Raw genomic sequence first — 19,603 nt, forward strand, 5'->3', positions numbered from 1 at the left:
GTATTATCACAAACTTCACACCGAAGGGTGGTTGTCCTTGGGTTGTCTAAAGTATAGGTGTATATGCCTGTAAGTTTTCACGGCAAGCCAATGGTTATGTTTAAAACAGCGAGACTTTTCTGATGCACTCCAATTAAGACGTTAAAAACCTAGTCTTTTGTAATAAAGGGACTGAGCGTACAGTGGAAGAAAATTAGCAAGGAGTTCCTCCCAGGCGTCTGCACATGCACAGGGGTTCAAAGCAAGAAAGCAAGCAACGAGCTCTGAAGTGATGTCAAGCACATGAACTAAGTCAGGTAGCTGGGATTTGAGGGCTCTTGAGGTAGATGGGCTTACCCATGGCTGCTCAGGGCAGAGGAGGAGGGTTTCTAAAACTTTCTTCTACGCATTATGCTCACGTGTGACCTGGCAGAGTATTTCTAGAGGAAAGAACACTGGGACCAGAAAAAAACAAAAAGTCCCTTAGTCCCTTTCACATTATTAAACATAATAAACATTTATGCAGTTTAGATATCAGCAGCTGAAGTCATGTTTCATTTCTGGGCTATGCATAGCATGTCTTTTTCCAGGCTCAAAAAGAATGCTGTAATTTAAAGCAGGCTGCCTGACTCAATCAGTGTTTTTGTATGTCATCTTGGAGACAGCGTGGTGGGGGGGAAGGTGGAGAGAAGGAGGCTGAGGTGGAGAAAGGGAGGGTGGTTGCTCATCTGGTCTTTATTTCCTTTCCCTGTTTCTTAATAGTTCAAGCAAAGGGCCCATTCCAGCTAGAAGCAATGACAGTCTTGCTGTGGTATTTCATCTTGGAGGAGGACAGGCCACAGCTTGCTCTCTGTGTGCTAGCATCCTGGGAGCCTCCGCCACTATGCTGCTGTGGGGTGGGGAGGTCACAGGGGTGCGGGCAGGCCTTGCGTTGTTTTTGTTACAGCAGGAAGATTTCTAAAGGGGGGGGCATGCTTTATCTGTTGCGTAAAGCATTTCCTAGCTAGAAATCCTTATAACTGTATATGTGCTTGCCTTCTGCCATGTGGTTTTTGTTTACTTTTTTAAATGATGGATCAGTGGAGACGTCACAAGTAGTTAATGGAAAATGACATTTCTGACTACTTTAACCAACTGGGTTGTAGGGAAAACATATAACGTATGAAAGAGACAACATCTGTTAAGCAGAGCCTTTAAAAAAATGGGCTCAAAAGGTGAGGTCAGGTTCACCGGTGACAGACCTGTGGCAGCCCTTGTTCAAAACCCTTATCTGAGAATTGTGTTACTCAAGATTCATGCGTACTGCTCACTTTTGCAGTAACAAACATTAATTACACTCCCAGAACAGGAGGTGCTCTAGTACTGCCCGTACTCCAGATGAAAGATCACAGAGAGATCAAGTCACTTGTGCACAAACCCGCAGAATGAGGCTGTAGTTGAGCCAGAAATGAAGGCCAGGCTTGCGAGGGGCCAGTGCAGCGCCTTAACTGCAAGACCACATTCTCCTCATTACAGGCACCCTCCTGTTGGATTTTTCTTACTGTAGTTATACCTATTCTTATGCAGGGCGCAGGATATGCCACAAACCAGGTCTTGAATATCCTCAAGGATTTAGTGGGTAGTTGAAAGAGATCCTGTCCCTTTCACGGCAGAAGGAAGGAAGAAGGCTGAGTTCTTCTAGAAACATCCTTTCCCCTGAAAGTCATCCTTATCATCTTAACAGTATTTCCTTTGCTTTCCAAGAGCTGTTTTGAAGAGATAAAACCTTAACAAGAGCAAAAACATTTCTAGTTCAGGCTAAAAGAAAACCATTATTGTTGTGATTCATACACATATGAAGGAAACAAGAAATGATTCCGTCAGTCCAGAGGGTGCAACAAGCAGCGTAAAGTTGAACCAGAGCAAAACAAGCCATTTCCTGAACGTTAACACTGCTAAAGTTGCATTTCATGTTGCATTGTGCAATTGCATTGAATTAAAATATTCTCTGCTTTGCTGCCTTCTCCTCCGGCCTGCCTCATGTGTTCTCATCTTCCCGGTGCAGTACCTTCCCCTGCGTACCCCCTTGCCCAGCCTGCAGAGAGCAAAGCACCCATCCTTTGCCCACTGTCAGAGCACAGGGCGGGGACTATTCAGGAAACTGCATAGGAACTTGAGAAGTTTCTTAAAAATGCCTTTCTTAATTAAAGGATATTAAAATATCTGTTGTATCAGGTTGACCTTGCTATGGGCTACAAATTTTTAGGATAGAGAAAAAGCAGATAATGCTTTAGGATGATGCAGTTTCATTTGGAAACTAGGCAAAGGAATTAACGCTATTTTGAGATATATGAACGATGTCAAAGTTTTTAGTTGAAATAAAATCATTATTTATTGTAATTGCCTCATTAATGTCATCCAAGTCCTACAAACCGCTCTGTCTCAGAAGAAAAAGTACCTTAGCATAAAGCAGCAGTTCCTCCTGACATCCCTGGCCATTAACAGACTGTTTCTAACGAACGAGCAAAAGTAGCAGATTCCCAAGTTGAGGTTTCTCGGTAAGATGACTGAGGCACTGAAGTCCCTCCCAAAGTACTTTCAGCAAGTGTAGCCCAGCAGGTATATGGTGTGGAGGAGAGGCACAACAGGTCCAGATTTACCAAAGAATAAAGGCACCAAAAGATACAGATAATCATACAGCAGGATTTTACAAAGCCACTTGAGCAGCAAAGAAAGCGATCTCCCATCAGCACCTACAGTCCTCTATACTTCATACAGGCCCTTTCTCTATCTACTCCCCTTTGTACATTCATGCCAAAGTTACATCAAGCTGCACCCAGCATAAGATTAAGCTACAGTAGTTCATGAGGAGTAAGCACAAAATGTTTTGCGAATTGCCATGTCTGCAGTTAAAGCTCCTGTGCAGCTTTCGTGAACGGTTCAAACAGAAAGCCAACACTATTATTCTGCATGTTTGATGTGAAAAAAGTATCAGGTTCTCAGCTGAAACATCAATCAAAAAGCAACACAAGCTCTATGGACACCACGTAAATTGAGGAATTCCCTGATCCAAATCCTCTCTTGAAAATTTGCTTTACCCAAATAATGGCACACCCAGTCTAGTCTGGCCGGTCTTCTCAGGTGATTTCTTTACCTGGGCACTTAATAAGGAGGGAAATACTATCACAGGATCTATTGGAGATCTGCAGCTGCATCTCAGCATCACAATCCAGTCTAAATCTCTTCAGGTTGAGACTTTGTCTAAGCACATCTCAGAAAAGCAATGAAGCAGAAGGCAATATCCCACATTTTGAACAGGGCTTCAAAAGCACCTGCCGCTCACCTAGATTTGGAATAAAATGACCTCCAGTGACATCTATTGGCTTTCCTATCTGTTTTGCCTCTGGAGGGGTCCTATGGGGAGGCAAGGGGGCTGCCAGAGCTACTCCACCGCATTTTGAAGGACAGAAGACCACCGTATTCAGACCTGTCAGCTCATGGCTACAGCAGTGCCCAGCTGTGCCACATCAGCCCTGGGAGAAATCTGAAACTCACATGAAGTCATCTGAGGTGGGCCAATTAAACAGGTCCAAAAATATGAGTCTTGACCTCAGCTTGGAAGAGGTAGTGCCTGATTATAGCAAGGGTGTGACCCTCGCTGCTCCAAAACTCTGATTCCAACTACTGAAAAAAATGCCAATATATTTAATACAGCATGCTACCAGAGGAGAAGGGGGAGGGAGAGAGGAGGCAGCTATTGCCATTGTATGTTTTCAAGCAATGGATGAAGAGGGACAAAAGGGTCCACACATCAGGAAACTATTAAAATGAATACATTCCTAGTTTCTTCATAATTAATTCAGCATGGCCAATTTTGTATCAGAGAAGGGGAAAGAAAGATTTCAACCACTTCCTTTTATCTCAAGCTGTTTGGAAGAATATGATCTTGTAACACTGAAAAGAAGTGCCTCACTGCATCCCAGCAGGCGACTGTAATTTTAACTCTTCCACATGCCTAATTTGCTACGTAAATCCCTATTTTCTGTATGACATACAATACTTAAATTATACAGCAAAGACCCAAGTTCATTTAGGCACTACCCATCCCCACTCTATAGCCCCACCCCCTTTTTTACTTCATATTGCATTAAGAAATACATTGAAAACAGTTTTCACTAGACAATTCCCTAAGAGAATTTTTTTCAGGATGATTGCTTCATTTATGCGAGTTAACATTTGGTTCATATTTTGACGGTTATCTTCACATGCATAAGAACCGGAGACCTATTCTTTCCCTGTTCTTGAAATTGTAGGCTCTGGGTTAGGCCAAGTTACGCAATACTTTCAAAAGAAGATTCATTAGGCAGCTATTTATATGCTCAAGTAATTCCATTGTTTTCAAGGTCCTACAGGAACAAACGTATTAAAGCTCTGACTGGCCACAAGTATAGACAGTCAGTTTGGGAGCTCTTTCACAGTCATTCAACAAGCAAAGAGTAGCACGCACAGGTAAAACAAGTCCTTGAAGTACAGTTAACCAAGATAATTATTTGCAGCTTTCCTTCGTAGAAGATTCGGGTAGGGTTAGTTGAGCTCTGTGGCTCTGAAAGTCTACCAAACACATTAAACACTTGATCGTTGCCTGTTGCCCTGTATGTAACACACAATGTAACTGAATATGAATAAGCGCACCATTTGAAATCCTAAAACCTGGAAAACCTATGTGAACATTCAGCAAACAAATAAAATACATCTGAGGTTAAATAGGACTGTGAATGCAAGGAGAGTTTCACCTACTAGTAAGACTCCACTAACAAGCTTCGTCTAGAGAGACCATGCTTCTGTACGACACTATGCACCCACATTTTTCTTCTATAAAAGAATTGACTGAAAGTTTTGTGAGTGTTACTTGCTCGGTATGTTCTAATAGCGCTTAGCTGGCCCAGATGAAGTTCAAGGTGCCTGCATGCTACACGAGCTACATCATCATACATAGCCCAAAGTGATTACACAGTGCCACAAGAATGGCAGAAGCGGCAGGGAACAGCAGAAGGGCTTCTCCCTACTACATCTGAAGAGCTGAGGTACGGTCTGATTGCATGGCTTGACCAAGACCAGACGGAAAATCTGTTAGGGCTGCATACTCAATCCAGGGGTTGGAAGTCCACCACCAGCTCTGTCACCACATTACCATTCTTCCCAGATACTTTCCTATTACACCACTTGCTTGTGTCAATAACTCCAAGTCTTTTTTTATTAAGACAGAAGCCTATGAAAACAGCATACTATAATTTAATTCATGCAGTTGTTTTCTCAGACTGTATGGTACTGAGCTTTTACATGTTTCCTATCACTATATTAGCTGCAGAGTGATGACTAGGATTTGCAAAGAAGGAAACCCACACTATCAACTTCTCTGAGCATTCAGTGTTTAGTAATTGACACATCAGCTAGTAACTAATATTTGGCAATTCCACAAATATTATGCTTCAGACTGATGCAGCACAGAAATTAGTATTATATTTATTGTCACTGGAAGCATCAGGAATTTAAACCACTGCATTCATAGAAACAAGCTTGTTCTTCAAGGCAGTTAAAGCCTAAGGGTGGTTGTAATGATCAGCTCCATCAGGCATTTTGTAGCAGAAGAAAAGCCTTTGTTCCAAAAAGCATGGCTGGGATTCTGAAAAATCTGCAGACCCAGATTTTGATTTAAATGTTAGAATGCTTGCCAAGCCAGCTTCTTGGATTTCTAGACTTTGATCAGCATGTCCATGACAACCATGCCTATTGCTTTAATCATTATCAGAAACCATGTGCGTGTTATTAATAACAAATTCTGCCAAATCTTTCTCTTGGTTTGCCATTGTGGAAATGAGATCAAAATTGCAGTTAACAGACAATATGTTGACAACACTGATTTTTTCAAAGCAACCAAGAGCTGTACACTCATATATTAAAATGACAAACATCAAATTGGTCTTCTGCCATTTCAAAATTTACCTGTAAAAGTTCACTGACACAGCTTAATAATAGATAATTTTAAATGTTTCCCAAAGAGTAAGACTTGGGGAGTGAAAATAGCAGCAGAAATAGGGCATTTGTTCAAGCAAAACAGACTAACGTTATTCTGGATCGCATGCTATACATGTTTTGTTTAATGCTTTTCTCTGCGAGAATTTTGTTCCATTCTGAACACTACCCTGCTAGGAAGGCACTGACTGCAGGGCCAAGAAAGCAGAGGACTATGGTGATGCTCAGTAGAGGTACACGTATGAAGATGAAATAAAGAAAGAAGAAATGCGTGTAGGAGCAAACTTCTGTATACACTCGACTGCAAAATTATCTTCCACATAAGGTGACTGAATATACTACTAGCAAAATCACAGTATGCTGTGAGCCCTGGAGCAGCAAGCAGACGCACAGAGAGCCTGAACAGTCTTACCTGCTCCTAATTCTACATTTCTTTGGCAGGTCAGTCCTCAGCTCCAGCAATTTGTTGTCTCCTTTTCCCCAGCCCAACAGTCCCCTGACAGCAAGCAGGAAGGCTACAGTACACATACTGCCCTAGAGAAGAGGTGCTGAGAAATCCTACCAACTTTATCAGATGCCTGACTGTAATAGTTTCATTATTTAGGACCTCGGTACAAAGCCAACTCCTACCCTGATTAGGTTTTAAGAGCAGAAATACTACAAGTGTGATAGATTCCAGATCAGCAGTAACAACCGATGAGCTTTAACTGCCTTGAAGAACAAGCTTGTTTCTATGAATGCAGTGGTTTAAATTCCTGCTGCTTCCAGTGACAATAAAAGCCGTACAGCAGAATCCCCACAGTCAGAGGCTGAAGTAGCCCTAAGCCTTGTGATGGACAAGGCACCTAAGAAAATCCCAGCTGAGTAAAACACATACTGGCCTCCTCTGTTAAGCTACACAAACAAGTTTTCACGTTTCGTTTATTTTTCAGCCCTGCTCAGTTATAGTTTTATTTGTCATAAGTCCTTAGTCTGGACTATCCAATACATCTAAAAACCCATAATATCTATTGTTCAGTAAATCAAATAGAAGCTTTTGTTTAAATAGTAATGCTGTAATGAAAAGTCTGCTTTCTGACAGTTTTCCTTTAACTAACCCCGTAGCAAGACTTCTCATCATATCAATAATACACAAATCATACTAGAGAAAGGAAAGACTGAAACAAAGCATCAATTTGGTTTCTGTATCCCCCAGATGCTCTTCCTATATTGCATGTATTAATTAAAGACGTAGCGACAGTTCATTTAAATACCTCAGAAGGCTCCAGCATCACACATCAGCAATATCATACACCAACAACACGGACTACAAACAGCAAGGAAAAATAGATCAGCTGTGTTAGAATTAATTTCCTAAACATGTAACCTCTCTGTCTATTCTGTTGATACTCAGATTTTAATGAATGCAGAAGTCAGGAAGGACAAAGAAAGAAGTTGACTGATGTAAGGATTCCCTTTTATGTGCCATTTTGGCATAGGCACACGAGTATGTCCTTGTTCTCTACACAGCGCTGAGAAGGGTCAGAGGACTTCAGCAAATTTCCCAACACTCTATAACTTGGTGCAGAGTCAGGACTAGAATGCCAGGACACCCAGTATGCCAAACCAGCCCTAATACATTCTTTTTATTTTCTAATTGAACATTTGGGTACGCTTTATCATCATCATTAATGTTTTAAAACTACGCATGTACAGTAGCGCAAAATAAGAGTGCTAGGGTTTTTTTTAATGCCATCTTCTAGTTGTGCTTACAACAGGGAGTGTCGGAGGGCTCACATTTCAAAATAGAATCCAGCCCTCACACTCCCACTGACCACTTGGGAGCTGGTCAGTGCATCAAGCTGTTGTTTGCTGTTATCACTTTTCTGCTTTATGTGATGAAGCATCCTCATAAGCACACACTTACAGAGCTCTGCTAGGAAGGGGATCCACCTACCAGTGTCATGTGAACTTTATCTTCCCCTGTGCTGTGTGCCTTTCAGCTGCGTAACACAAACTCGGGGGAAGACAGGAGAAGTAGTATGTTGAATAAATTGTTCCTTTGCATTTCACTTTGAAGGACCTCTCTGCCTCGTGTTGTTTATAATGAGTCTAGTTCTAAGCAGGGCATTTGTGTGTGTGTGTGTGGAGGTGTTTTGGTTTTGCTGACTGTGCAAACTGATACTTTGTGAGAATTGTCTAGGGAAAGCAAAGAGTCCTTTATTGTGTCTGTCACTGCCAAATGATTTGGCAGATTCCTCTGTGAGATGCACAATCCCATAGGTTGAAAGAGAGCTTGGCTGGCCAGTGACCAGCAGAAAAGCTCAACTTAAACACTTTAAAAATCTTATTATGGCCAATTTGTGGTTTTGGCTGAATAAAGGGAAAGGATGAAAAATAGAGGCAGCTGGGTGTCAGAGAAGGATGGAACATCGATGTCATTTTCATTGCTGTGCCACACAAAAATACTGGCTTCATACATATGTTGGATCTAGCTAAGGTAAACACGTGCACTGGCTGGGTAAATCTGCAAAGATGGTTTCATTTGTCTTAGCGTCTGTCTAGAAGACCAAGGTGTATCAGCAAGGTCCTTTCATTTGACTAACTGCTAGTGGACAGAGTGCCCGGCCAGGGCTTTTGCAGAATCCGTGCTGCTTCCTGAATCCAAGGCGAGAGGGAGTCCCTTAGGTCCTCTAATTACCACCACCAGCCCAAGGCTGGCTCCAGCTTGTGCCTGAGGACGACGAGGAGGGAAGGGGCTCTGGGCCGCCATAGCCGCCAGCCCAGGGGTGCCTCAGGGAAGGACGGCTCTCCCTTCTGCACATCACCTCCCGATTTCCAAAGTCAAAGCAGCATAAAGAACCTGTTGTGTCAGCCACCTGGACACTGAGAGACATGTCAAAGAATGGCTAGATTCTGGTCCTTCTAGAAAAATCTGTTTGGTTTTAATCATCCCCAAAGACCTGCCTGTCTTGGCTGCATTAAATAACCCTTGAAATGTCAGACGGAGTGAAGATACGTACAGCTGTCGGAGAGCCATACAGTCACATAGCAGGAGAAATGCTGGGAGCTTTGGTTTGATGGAATCAGCCTCTCAAATCAGCGTGTAAACCATAAAATTGCCAACCCCCCAGACTAAAAGAATGCTGAAAACGTGAAGACCTTGACACATTACAGTTTGTAACCTAGTTTGAATGTTATTTAAAGTGCGGTAAGACAGAGGTCCCACCAAGCTTTTGCAGCCAAGGGTAGAAACCGCACCAAAGACTGCCTGAGCCTGAAGGCAATGGGACAACGTGGTAACAACAAAACGTTCTGCCATTGTGAATAGGGGCATATCTTTGCCTGGTTAACTCAGAGGATAAAGAAACCCTTATCTGCAGAAAGAGTAAGAAAAGATAATGCTTAGTGACCTAAACACCAACCAAGGTTTATTATTAAACACCATTCAAATCAAGCCAGGGTGAGGAGGAAGCAGGAGATTAATAGTTTAAACAAGGTAAATGCCCCATTTTATAAAATAAGAGACTTTAGGTTAATACCAAAGGACAAAATGTGTCTTCTTGCTCTTTTTTGGCACTTGGTTAAGAAAAACCTTTGGTGAAAACAGTTCTTGCCCTCCAGCTGGATGAGCACTAAGACACCTCTGTCACACAGCGACCGGGTGCTGGAGCACCCTGCCGAGCAGGGCTGGCTGCTTCTGCGCCAAGGAGCAGGCTGTTTCTTGGAAATGTTTACGCAATTCAACTGTGCTGCTGCTGAAGCCACAGAGACTTTAAAAAAAAAAAAAAAAAAAAAAAGGAAAACACCCAGCCTCAGACCTCTCAAGCCATTAGTGTATCTCACTCAGGTTTTGCCTTCTACCAAATACTGTCAAATGTCTGTTTTGTTTGGACCTGAAGGGTGGAGGGAGCTGGAGAGTTGCCTTTGCTGCTGTCAGTGCTTCCTAATGATGTTTCTTACTAGACAAAATGAGCTCGTTTGTTTGAGAATCCAAATTCCCTGTGGGGCACAGTTTGGGAAACTGAAGATATGGGAAGGAAAATAATATCTGTCAGGGCAAGGTATAAACATCCATAAAGCAGAATAACGAAACACCTACAGAGAATGTTGTAGTTTTGCCAGCAAACTAATTAAAATCACTGACAGGAGGGAGCTGTGACAGCCGAAAAGTTAAAAATAAATCAGAAGTTTAGTCTAGCAATTATAAGAGGAAATTACCGCCGGAGTCAGGGCTCCTATGTTCTTTTCCCAGTTCTGCTTCCGATTTACTGAGCAAATTGGAGAAGAAAGATTTTAAAAGTAGGTTCTAATTTGGAAAGCCTCCATTCCTGATGCCCAGCTGTACACACAGAGGACATAACCAATTAGCATCTTCAGTTCCCTCCTGTGCGTTTGTGAGGGCAGAGCATTGCAGGGCATTGGCATCATCTCTGAAGTCAGCTCCCTGATGTGGAGAAACCTGCAGTTTTCAGCCCGCTCAACATGCCCATCTCTGAAAGTTCCCAATCTGTGAATTGTGGCTAGTGCAACATATGGCTGTGGGAGTCTGATGCTTAAAAGTTCTTTATGGCTGCCATAACATATTGCAGTGGGAGTGTTATGTGTAAATACTGTTTGTAAACATTTACAAGACTTCTCAGAAGCACTCTGTCTCCATAGTCAGTGCTATTACTTTTGGAAATAATACACTCTGTGACCTGCACATTTTCTGAAAGGACTGCTTCTTAGCAGGGGCAATGAAGCTGCATTTCCAGGTCTGACTGCAGGAGGAGTTTACTTAAACTCCTTAAACACACTTAAAAGTGTGACTGAAACTGAGAATCAGAAATAACTCGTCTGCTGTTCAATAATGTAGCCCCAACTGAAGCTACAAATAAAGCAATCTGTGACACCTCAGGAGGAGGGGGAATGTCTCTTGATTGTAGGAGCTTTCTGTACAGAGGGTTGCTGTTCAAATCCATGAGAATTTATAAATGAAGAGAGTATGTGGCTCCTTCTTATACTGACCTGAGTTGTGCTACAAAGTCCTCAGAGACACAGTCAAATTAAGTGTCCAGAATAAGGATGTCTCCATAAATTGACCTTTTCCTGACCAATATTCAGTTACAATCTCCCATCCTTATCAAGGGACACCATGGATCAGAGGATTACACTCTGGGTGGCTGCCAATGCTCGTTTAGTCATGGAAGTCCGAATGTTTCTCATTATACCAATGGACTGTTTGGTTTTTTTTTTCTCTTTTGTGCAATAGTTCTGTAAATATATGCATCCTAATGTCAGCTTCATTTTTGCTTTGAGCCAGGATATTTACAGTGGCTTGTCAGACTGAGTGTCACGAAGCAAATTATTATAGATGTTTGCCTATTTATAACAGACGTTGCTACTGCATCTGATCTTTTAAAGAACAATATTGCTATGCACGAAAAATAGAGAATGCTGTGCACTGATGCTACAGAAAAAAGAAAGAGAGAGGACAGAGTAGGTTTGGTGTCCTCCCCCTCTTCTGCCCACCAGTATGCAGGGGGTAGTGTGCTCAATGTTCGTTTCTGTCTTTCTCCCACGTGCAACCCTGGAGGTAACACAGTGTCCCCCACGTCCACCAGCCATGGGAGCTCAAGTCTTGGAGCTCCTGCCAAACTCAGGTCTTCTGCCAACCACCTCCTTCATTGACCTGTGTTTTCACATAGAAAGCAATTTGGACCTACACGCTGAGAAATCATACAAGCCCCCGAAACAAAAACAAACCATTTCCTAGCATGATGAGTCATTTTACTTTTCTAGACTTCATCTGGGATCCTTAAGAATACTATGTTCAGTGTCACGAGTGTTACAAGTCATCTTGAACTTTTGAGTATTTCTTACAGAAGTAACTCTCAGTACTGTTAAACTCTGGCTTCAACGTACGAACTCTTCATTAAGGGAATATGACCTTCATGTCTGCTGCTGGTACCTTTTGCCTAAAGTTCCCTAATTAAAAAAAAAAACACCCTTACTTTCCTACTACCTCTCCCACACTCCTTTTTGGTCATTCATTGCTACCTCCCTTTGTTTTGTAGGCTCGTCCAAAAGGAGAAGGCCTGACACCATACCAGGGCAAGAAACGCTGCTTTGGTGAATATAAGTGCCCCAAATGCAAGAGAAAATGGATGAGTGGAAACTCCTGGGCTAACATGGGACAAGAATGTATCAAGTGCCACATTAATGTTTATCCTCACAAACAGGTAGGAGAAGTGCAGACCTGCTGGCATACAGGCTTGGAATTAGGAACGGTCTTGACTTTGCAAAGCATGGGTAAGACTTACAGAGGACTTGACATGGACTACAACATGCCACAAAAAATTGTTTCCCTGACGAGACGCTGTTGTAAGTCCTGGAAATCAGAACTTCTGTCATCAGAACTGGAAAAATCTGAGTGCCATATTTTTCAGTAAAAATACCTCCCAAATCTTTACCTGCCTTTATTATAGAAACAGGCTGTGGGGCCTTATAATCTGAGATGGAGTAAAGCAAGTCTAGCAGCAGCAGCCCTCCTAGCTCTTCTGAAGCTCTTCATATTTACCCCAATTTAATGTTTCATTCCACTGGTGTCAGTGGAGTTACTTCCCATGCATACTACTTTTTTCACCTGTTGAAATAAGATTGGATTTGGTCAAGGGCCCTTGTCTATTTGTAAAGATTAGTGATGAAAGAACAATACTAAGATGACTCCTGCCTACAGAATTCCTTGGTTAATGACAGTAAAACAAGACAGCCTGGTTAAAGACAGGTTTCTCAGTTTCCATAATACCAAGTGATGCCCCAAGCAAAGAGCTTCGAAGAAAGTCTTTTATTAAGCTGAAAGGGTCAAACCTAGAAAGTAGCTCTTCCAGGAAAGCTGCACCTGCCACCCTGCCAGCCACAGCTCACATGGTACACACAGCCTTTCCTGCACCCTGCAGATTGCAGTCGCATCTATCCCTTGAGGTAACTTCCTGTGTTTCCAGCTTACGATGGTAAAAACTACTGTCAGCTCCTGCTTGTGTCCCATCAGAACCGGTCACAAGCAGTCAACCAGGTCAGCGGTGTTTACTGGGAGACAGACAGACCAACTGCACAAGCTTATACCCCTTGTTTCCCTGAGAAACCAGGCTACAGACTGGCTGTCAAAGCTGAATTTTCATGCAGAAAGTCACTTTTGACAACCCCACTAGAAATAAATTTGTCCATCACAGAAAAATTTGGGAGCAATTTCATAATATTGCAGAAAATCTTTGTGGATGGAAAAGGTGAGAATTATTTTTAAATGGTTTGGGAGGTGTGATTTGCCTCAGGTGTAACTTATCCTAACTGAATCTCAGTAATAAATAGAGCTGTGCATGGGTCAGGTTACCTGCTGCCCACTCAGAGACTGCTCAAACCGTAGACAAATCATTTGGATGCAATAGGTGCAAAGGAAATTCCATCATGAGCCTTAGGTGTCTCATTAGTTACCTAAGTGCTTGCAAAATTCCTATAAAAACTCTTTCCATGGGTTCATAAGGAACACTTCATAGCATTTCATGAGATTTTGGAGGGGAGGGTGTCAGGAGAAAAAAAAATCCTGGAGAAGGATACTGTGGCTTTATTATGATGAAAAGACTGAGGAATATTGAAATTCATTGCAACAAGCAGGAAGAAGAGATACAGAAAAGTTTATTAAGCTTCATCCCATGCAGGAATATCAAATCAACTGTATTTCCTCCTCTTGTATACACATGCATATTCATCTAATCCTAAGGGCAAGATTTCACTCAGTTTTTACAGCAACATTGCATCCCAATATGCAGCCAAAATACTGATTTAGAATTGCTAGTACCTTGAAGCAACACGGATTGCGGTTAAAATGTAGTGTTTGAAGCCTGCCACGCTTGTGGCAGAAACTTTGGTTTAAACTTGACATACTTTACGAGATTATCATCCCTTCTTTCTGTCATGGAAATTTTTCTACTTTACAGCAGATTTGTACAATTCTCTGGCTGAGCCAGTGAATATCTGTGTTTCTGTTGGCCAGCTGAGATGTGACCCATTCCCCTTTCTCTGGGCTAATGCCACTCTGATTCCAAACCTGAAAACAAGAGGTCATCTTTAGAAACTACAGACAAAACTGACGGGAAACTATATTGCAAGTGAGAAAAAGGACCTCTTGGTTTTTTTTGTGGAAGCATAAATATGGAAGGAAAGCTAACAAATTTTCTTTCACTAACTCACATGAGATAATCTCGAAGCTTACAAGGTCTCCGTTTCCTTGCCTTCATTTAGACAGCTTGTATAGACAATTGCATCAAAATCCAGATTGAGCAATGAAGTCATTTGTCGCATGCATGGAAATACCATCTTGAGGGTGAGAGAAATTAAAAAACCCTTGATTTGTGACACAAGTTTCTAAATATTTACATTGTTCTTTTAAATTCTTTCTATCATTTATGTTACTGTTCAAAGGATCTCAAGAAATTGCTCTAGTGGTATCCCATCCACACTACACAAGAGGCATTATAGACATGGGAATATGTACATTTTGTAGTAAATAAGGTTTACAAGTAGTCCCTCGGGCAGAGTTGCCACTTTTGGCAGGGCTAGAGGAGTCTAATCTGCATAGCAGCACTAAAGTCAAAGACATACTGTGGAAGGGTTGCAGTCTACAGTGCTTGCGTAAGCTGGGCTTGCCTTGGAGCCAGTTACGTAGTGTTTTCTGGGGAATAGTCACAGCATGTGCAGTGCAGGTGTCCAGAGCTGACCACCATCACTGTGTTTCCACACCATTCCCTAAGGACACCATAAAACTTAGGCTGTGGAAGAGCTTTGCTATTATCTCTCCATGTGTTTGTGCCCCACCAGTAGGTAATGAAACTATTTGAGATCTTCAAGACAAGAGTGCATTTCAGCTAGGCTTCTAGATGTAAATAACTTGCAGCCAGTCACTAGTGCCGTTTCCCAAAATTTGAACTTACAACCTCGAGCCGAAAGATTTTACATCCTGTTGTCACTGCCTCACCTCCATCGGCTTCTATTTCTCAGTGTCACTATCACCATTCTTTCTAGTCTTTTTCATTCTTCCAGAGGTGCCCTGTGCTGCTTCTGATTAAGCATACCAGCAATAGCCAGACAGTAAAGAAAACAGCATCAGTTCACACACAGAGCCAGCAGCAAAGGAGAGCTGACAGGCTGCATGAGGTCAGCACTGCTTCTTGACAGAGCCTAGTGTTTGCTAACCTATACATGTTTTTTGTGGAGCATCCAGCTCCACACCACACTTTCTCTGAACGTTAATCAACATTTATCTGTGCAGCGTTATTCTGCATCATTTTGGAAAATATGTTCTACCCAGTCACCAGTACTCCTACACTAATTACTGTATTTTGTAAAAGCACAGTGAAAGATAAATGTAATTCAAAGACCAATACTTCTAGTTTGAGAGCTAAAGCACACACAAAAAAAATCTTATTGTGCACGTAAGATTGTTTTAGTAGGTTTTTTTAATTAGCACTGCTACCCCACTCAAATGTAATTTCCTATTTATTGTTTAGATTTTTATTCCTTTTGTTGACACCTACCATAGGAGAGTCCTCATTCATCTTTGAGTTCCTATGCACGTCTAGAAGTTTTTAGCAATCACTTTTTCCCCTCCTCAGTGCATCAGTGAAAGTCCTCAACTAATTATGGGCTCTTACTGCCTTTATTTTATGGGACCAGATTATTTTCACTGTCATCTGAATCTTCCATTAGACAGTTTTTCCAACTTAAACAACTCACCTAAGAAAATATGCTGCCTCTCCCCAGAAGCCATGTTTCTCTCGTGGCATTTTAATTCCATTCAAGAAAAAGAAATCAATGTTGCTGTTTTGTAGCATCTATTCTTTCACTGTAAACTCACCATACCACATGATGTGGTCATAGTACAAGCAATCCATAAATGGATTTCTTTCTTGGATTTTTTTTCCCAATTTAACAAAACCCAAATGAGCTGGCCAGACAGAAGTCTGACCTCCATGCAAGCTCAGACAGTATTTACCTCTAGTGAAAGAAATGATTTCTACTTCCAAACAATCTTGTCAATATTTCTTCTCTGCAATGTGTTGGAATTCATCATCTCCTTCTCCTACTCCTTACCCTACCATTTGATAAATCTATTATTGTGAGCTAATAGACAAAAAGATATCTTGAATATTATAAAAAAAAATAACGGTCATTTTATCAGAAGATGAATATCAGTGTTGGTTCCTCAACATTAACTACCCTTACATCAAGTTACAAGAGCCTTCGAAACCACAAGATTTACTTAACTGCAAACAACTCAGACCATGTCTAAAACCAGTCAGGTGCCACATTTCCCTGTTGAGGGCTACATTCACAACAGTATATACAGCATGAAAACTCATACCAGGTCAAGTCAGCCTCCCCCGTTCCACATCTGGTCCTGGGCAGTACAGGACACTTACAGGAAGGTGTGGATATGGACAAAACCAGCAACCACCTCCGAGGATACATTCCCATCCTCTGGTATGGCCAAGTGAGTATGTGTATTCCCAGTTCCTCACCAAATAGATCAACCTCTACAGAGTCTATTCAGTAGCTGAAATATAACCACATAGGCCACCAAGCCTTGCTACGTCATCCTCAATATTGGAGATGAGGATGCTTTTGTCCAGTTAAGGAGAAAAGAACTGACATCCTTATTTCAGGGTTGCTGGATGTTCATTGCAGTGAGTTAAGAGTGAGTTCTCAATTGCCAGGCTTGCCCTTCTCTCCAGTCCTCATCTCCATCTCTGTATCTCACCTTTCCCAATTGCTTTCTTCTGTCTTTGGACTTTTTAGTCCTGTAGGGCTTGTCCACATCGCCTCACAAGGGATGGTTTGAGTACTCCCAGGCTACACTGCCTCAGGCAATAATACCACAGTACTGCAGATAATAATCTCCACCCTGGATAGCCCTGGGGTCGCCATTCAAGCACATATGCTGAGCCTGTGAATGGCTTGTGCAGCTATGCTCAAATCTTGATTTCCTATGCATACCTTTCATTAGTAGGTCCCTGGAGAGGAGAGCAGCCACACTTCCCTGCCACCTGCTCTTTGTTCCTGGAGGCTCATTTCACTCCAGGAAAAGATCCCGTGCCAATTCCCCATAAGGAAAGACTCAATTCAGCCCTGTGCTCTTACTCCACATACTCTATCTGTGAGAATGACTTTTTAATCTCTCTGGGGCAGGAAAAGTCTTCTCAGCAATTTTACAGCTGTGTATATACTTCAGAGTGCTCTATAAATACAGCTCTAAATCTCTGCACTTAAGAGAGATGATGGAGCATGTATCACAAGGAGTAACACAAGAGCCCGATAGCAGGGCTGCTGGCGTTCATTCCCCAACTCATCCACGGCCCAGGAATCAGGTGGCTTTTGCTCCTGAGCTGCAAAACTATTCCTTCTCCCAAGAAAGCTCAGCATGCATTTTTGTTTTCCTGACTGAATTGTGCCACTGTGTTCCTCCTTTTGAGTTTCCACTATGTCCCTCAAGTGGTAGGCCTACCCCTGGGAGCACTTACACAAATTCACAGGACATGGGGCGAAAACTGGAGTCTCATTGAGATCAAGCCCTGTTGAGGAGTAGGAGACTAAAGAACTACCCTGATGAAGCTGTTCCATGGCCATTCCAAAAGTAGTTTCCTAGGTAGTCACTTTAGCTGCTCTAAACATAAACAGACATCTCAGATTGGACTTAAACCTACCTCTTATTCTTCCAAGGCATTTGGATTTTGTAGTTGTTTATGCTCCTTCTTACTCGGCTCCAGCAACAAAGCCAGTCCTTACAGCCATTCACCAGCATTCCTGGCATTGTAGCAGCCCAGACACCAAGCTTTGAATTCTCATTTTCTTTCCCTGCCCGCTCCAGCAGCAACATCTGCACCTGTGGTTGCTTCCTGGCTGGCCTCTTATCAAGGCTTCTTCTCTGATTTTGTGGCTAACTGCAGTGCTGTCTGTGATGACAGCTGTTGCACTGGTGCAGAACCAGCCATCTGGTGACCGACTTGTCCTCTTGGACACTATTTTCTTCCAGCTGTCAGGACTTTACTGTTGGACTGGAAATAATTTGGTATGTAAATACATTCTTCATGATTTCCAAGCTATTACTTCCATGGGCCACGCAGTGGTCCCATCACAATTGCCATAGCCGGGTGCATCCACAGCCACCTCTTTTCTCTCAGTATGGGGAGGGATCGGCCTGATCACTCAAGCCCAATAAACTTTTCAACAGTTTCAGGCCTACAAGTATGATCTTTTGGCTCTTTAGATTCAATTAACCCTCCCCAGCACGCCCATACTTGTGTGTTCCAGCAGTGGGAATACAGATCACCCCAGATTGCTGCTTCTCTGAACTCTAAAAAGAGATTTTTCGCCATTTAGCTCATGCAGTTATCATTCATTCCTAGCTGGCCTGTCCTAGAGGCATGCTGCTGACAGAGACTGCTTGCCCTGAGCATCGCGCCTATGATCTGCAGCCTTCTTATCACTGCCTCTCAGATCCACAGCAACAACTGAGGGCCTTGTTAATGTCCTTGTTCCCCCCAAGCAGACAGAAAAGCAGAGGGTCTACTGCTCAAGAATACGCATTGAATTTCATCCTTTTTCCCCAGTGCACCATTTTTTTTATTGGATTAAAAATTTAGGAATTCATGATAGCGTGTGTGTCTTGAGGGAAGTGTAGCTACCTGTAGCTCCTTAAGACTGTTAACCTAACAGTCATCCTGCCAGCTACAGTTCTGTTCACATACCTAATCTGTCATTTAATAGTCTCAATCGCCCCATGAAGACCTGAGGTAATGAGTCCAAAAAATTATATCTTTTCTTACATTTGAATTTTGATACAATCCTTTACCCATCAGTGGTGCAATCAAATTGTTCCATTCTACAGAAAAAAAAAAGTCAGTCTTCTAAACATAAACCATAAGCAGCCACATTATTCCATTCTGCTTCTTAGCAGAAGCAATTTTCCACAAGGATGTCCTAGTGACATTTTTCTCTGACACCTAACACTTCATAAGGGTGAGCTTTTTGTTTTGAGGGTTTGGGGGTTTTAACTGACTTGGGAGGAATGCAGAGTTCATTCAGTACATTTAGACTAAGACAGCAATAGCTTAAAATCAAAAGTTAATTTGCAGGACAGGAATTGCTATATAAATTTAAATTTATTTCAGCTTCATTCCCCTGAGGCAACAGCTTTAGTCACTACCATCAAATGCTTTCCTGGTGGAGCTGCACAAGATTATTTCCACCCAGCAACTACCAGGAGAAAATTAAAGAAAGACACACAAAAACAAGAATGTAAGAGTGCCCATCCCTGTAGTTTTTAGTGAAAGTATGGACTGCCAAATCCTGGATGCTTGCATTTAAAAAAAAGACAATGAAAATTGAAGTATTATATTTAAGCTCTCCATTTAATGGAAAAAAAGCATACCTTTCCCAGAGAAACACAGCAGGATTTTCTGTTGTTTTACAAGCTCCATTTCACCTCTTTCTAAGGAAAGGAATTACTTTTTCAGCCAAATAGCCTGTCCCCTTCTCCACACCCTCTCTAAATGCATGGCTGAGTTTTCATGCTACTGACCTACGGAACTCGTGCAGC

At 42.2% G+C, this 19,603-nt stretch overlaps 1 protein-coding gene across 1 annotated transcript in view; it reads left to right on the plus strand.

Annotated features, from left to right (window-relative positions):
• Window positions 1-19,603, plus strand: part of ZCCHC24 (zinc finger CCHC-type containing 24) — a 113,727-nt gene that overhangs the window by 87,193 nt on the left and 6,931 nt on the right. The window contains exon 3 of the mRNA XM_040605673.1: window positions 12,030-12,194. Within this exon, the coding sequence (XP_040461607.1) occupies window positions 12,030-12,194 (165 nt within the window). The remainder of the gene's footprint in view (window positions 1-12,029; window positions 12,195-19,603) is intronic.

Source organism: Falco naumanni, chromosome 9, assembly GCF_017639655.2.
Source record: "Falco naumanni isolate bFalNau1 chromosome 9, bFalNau1.pat, whole genome shotgun sequence".
NCBI classification, from domain to species: Eukaryota; Metazoa; Chordata; class Aves; order Falconiformes; family Falconidae; genus Falco; species Falco naumanni.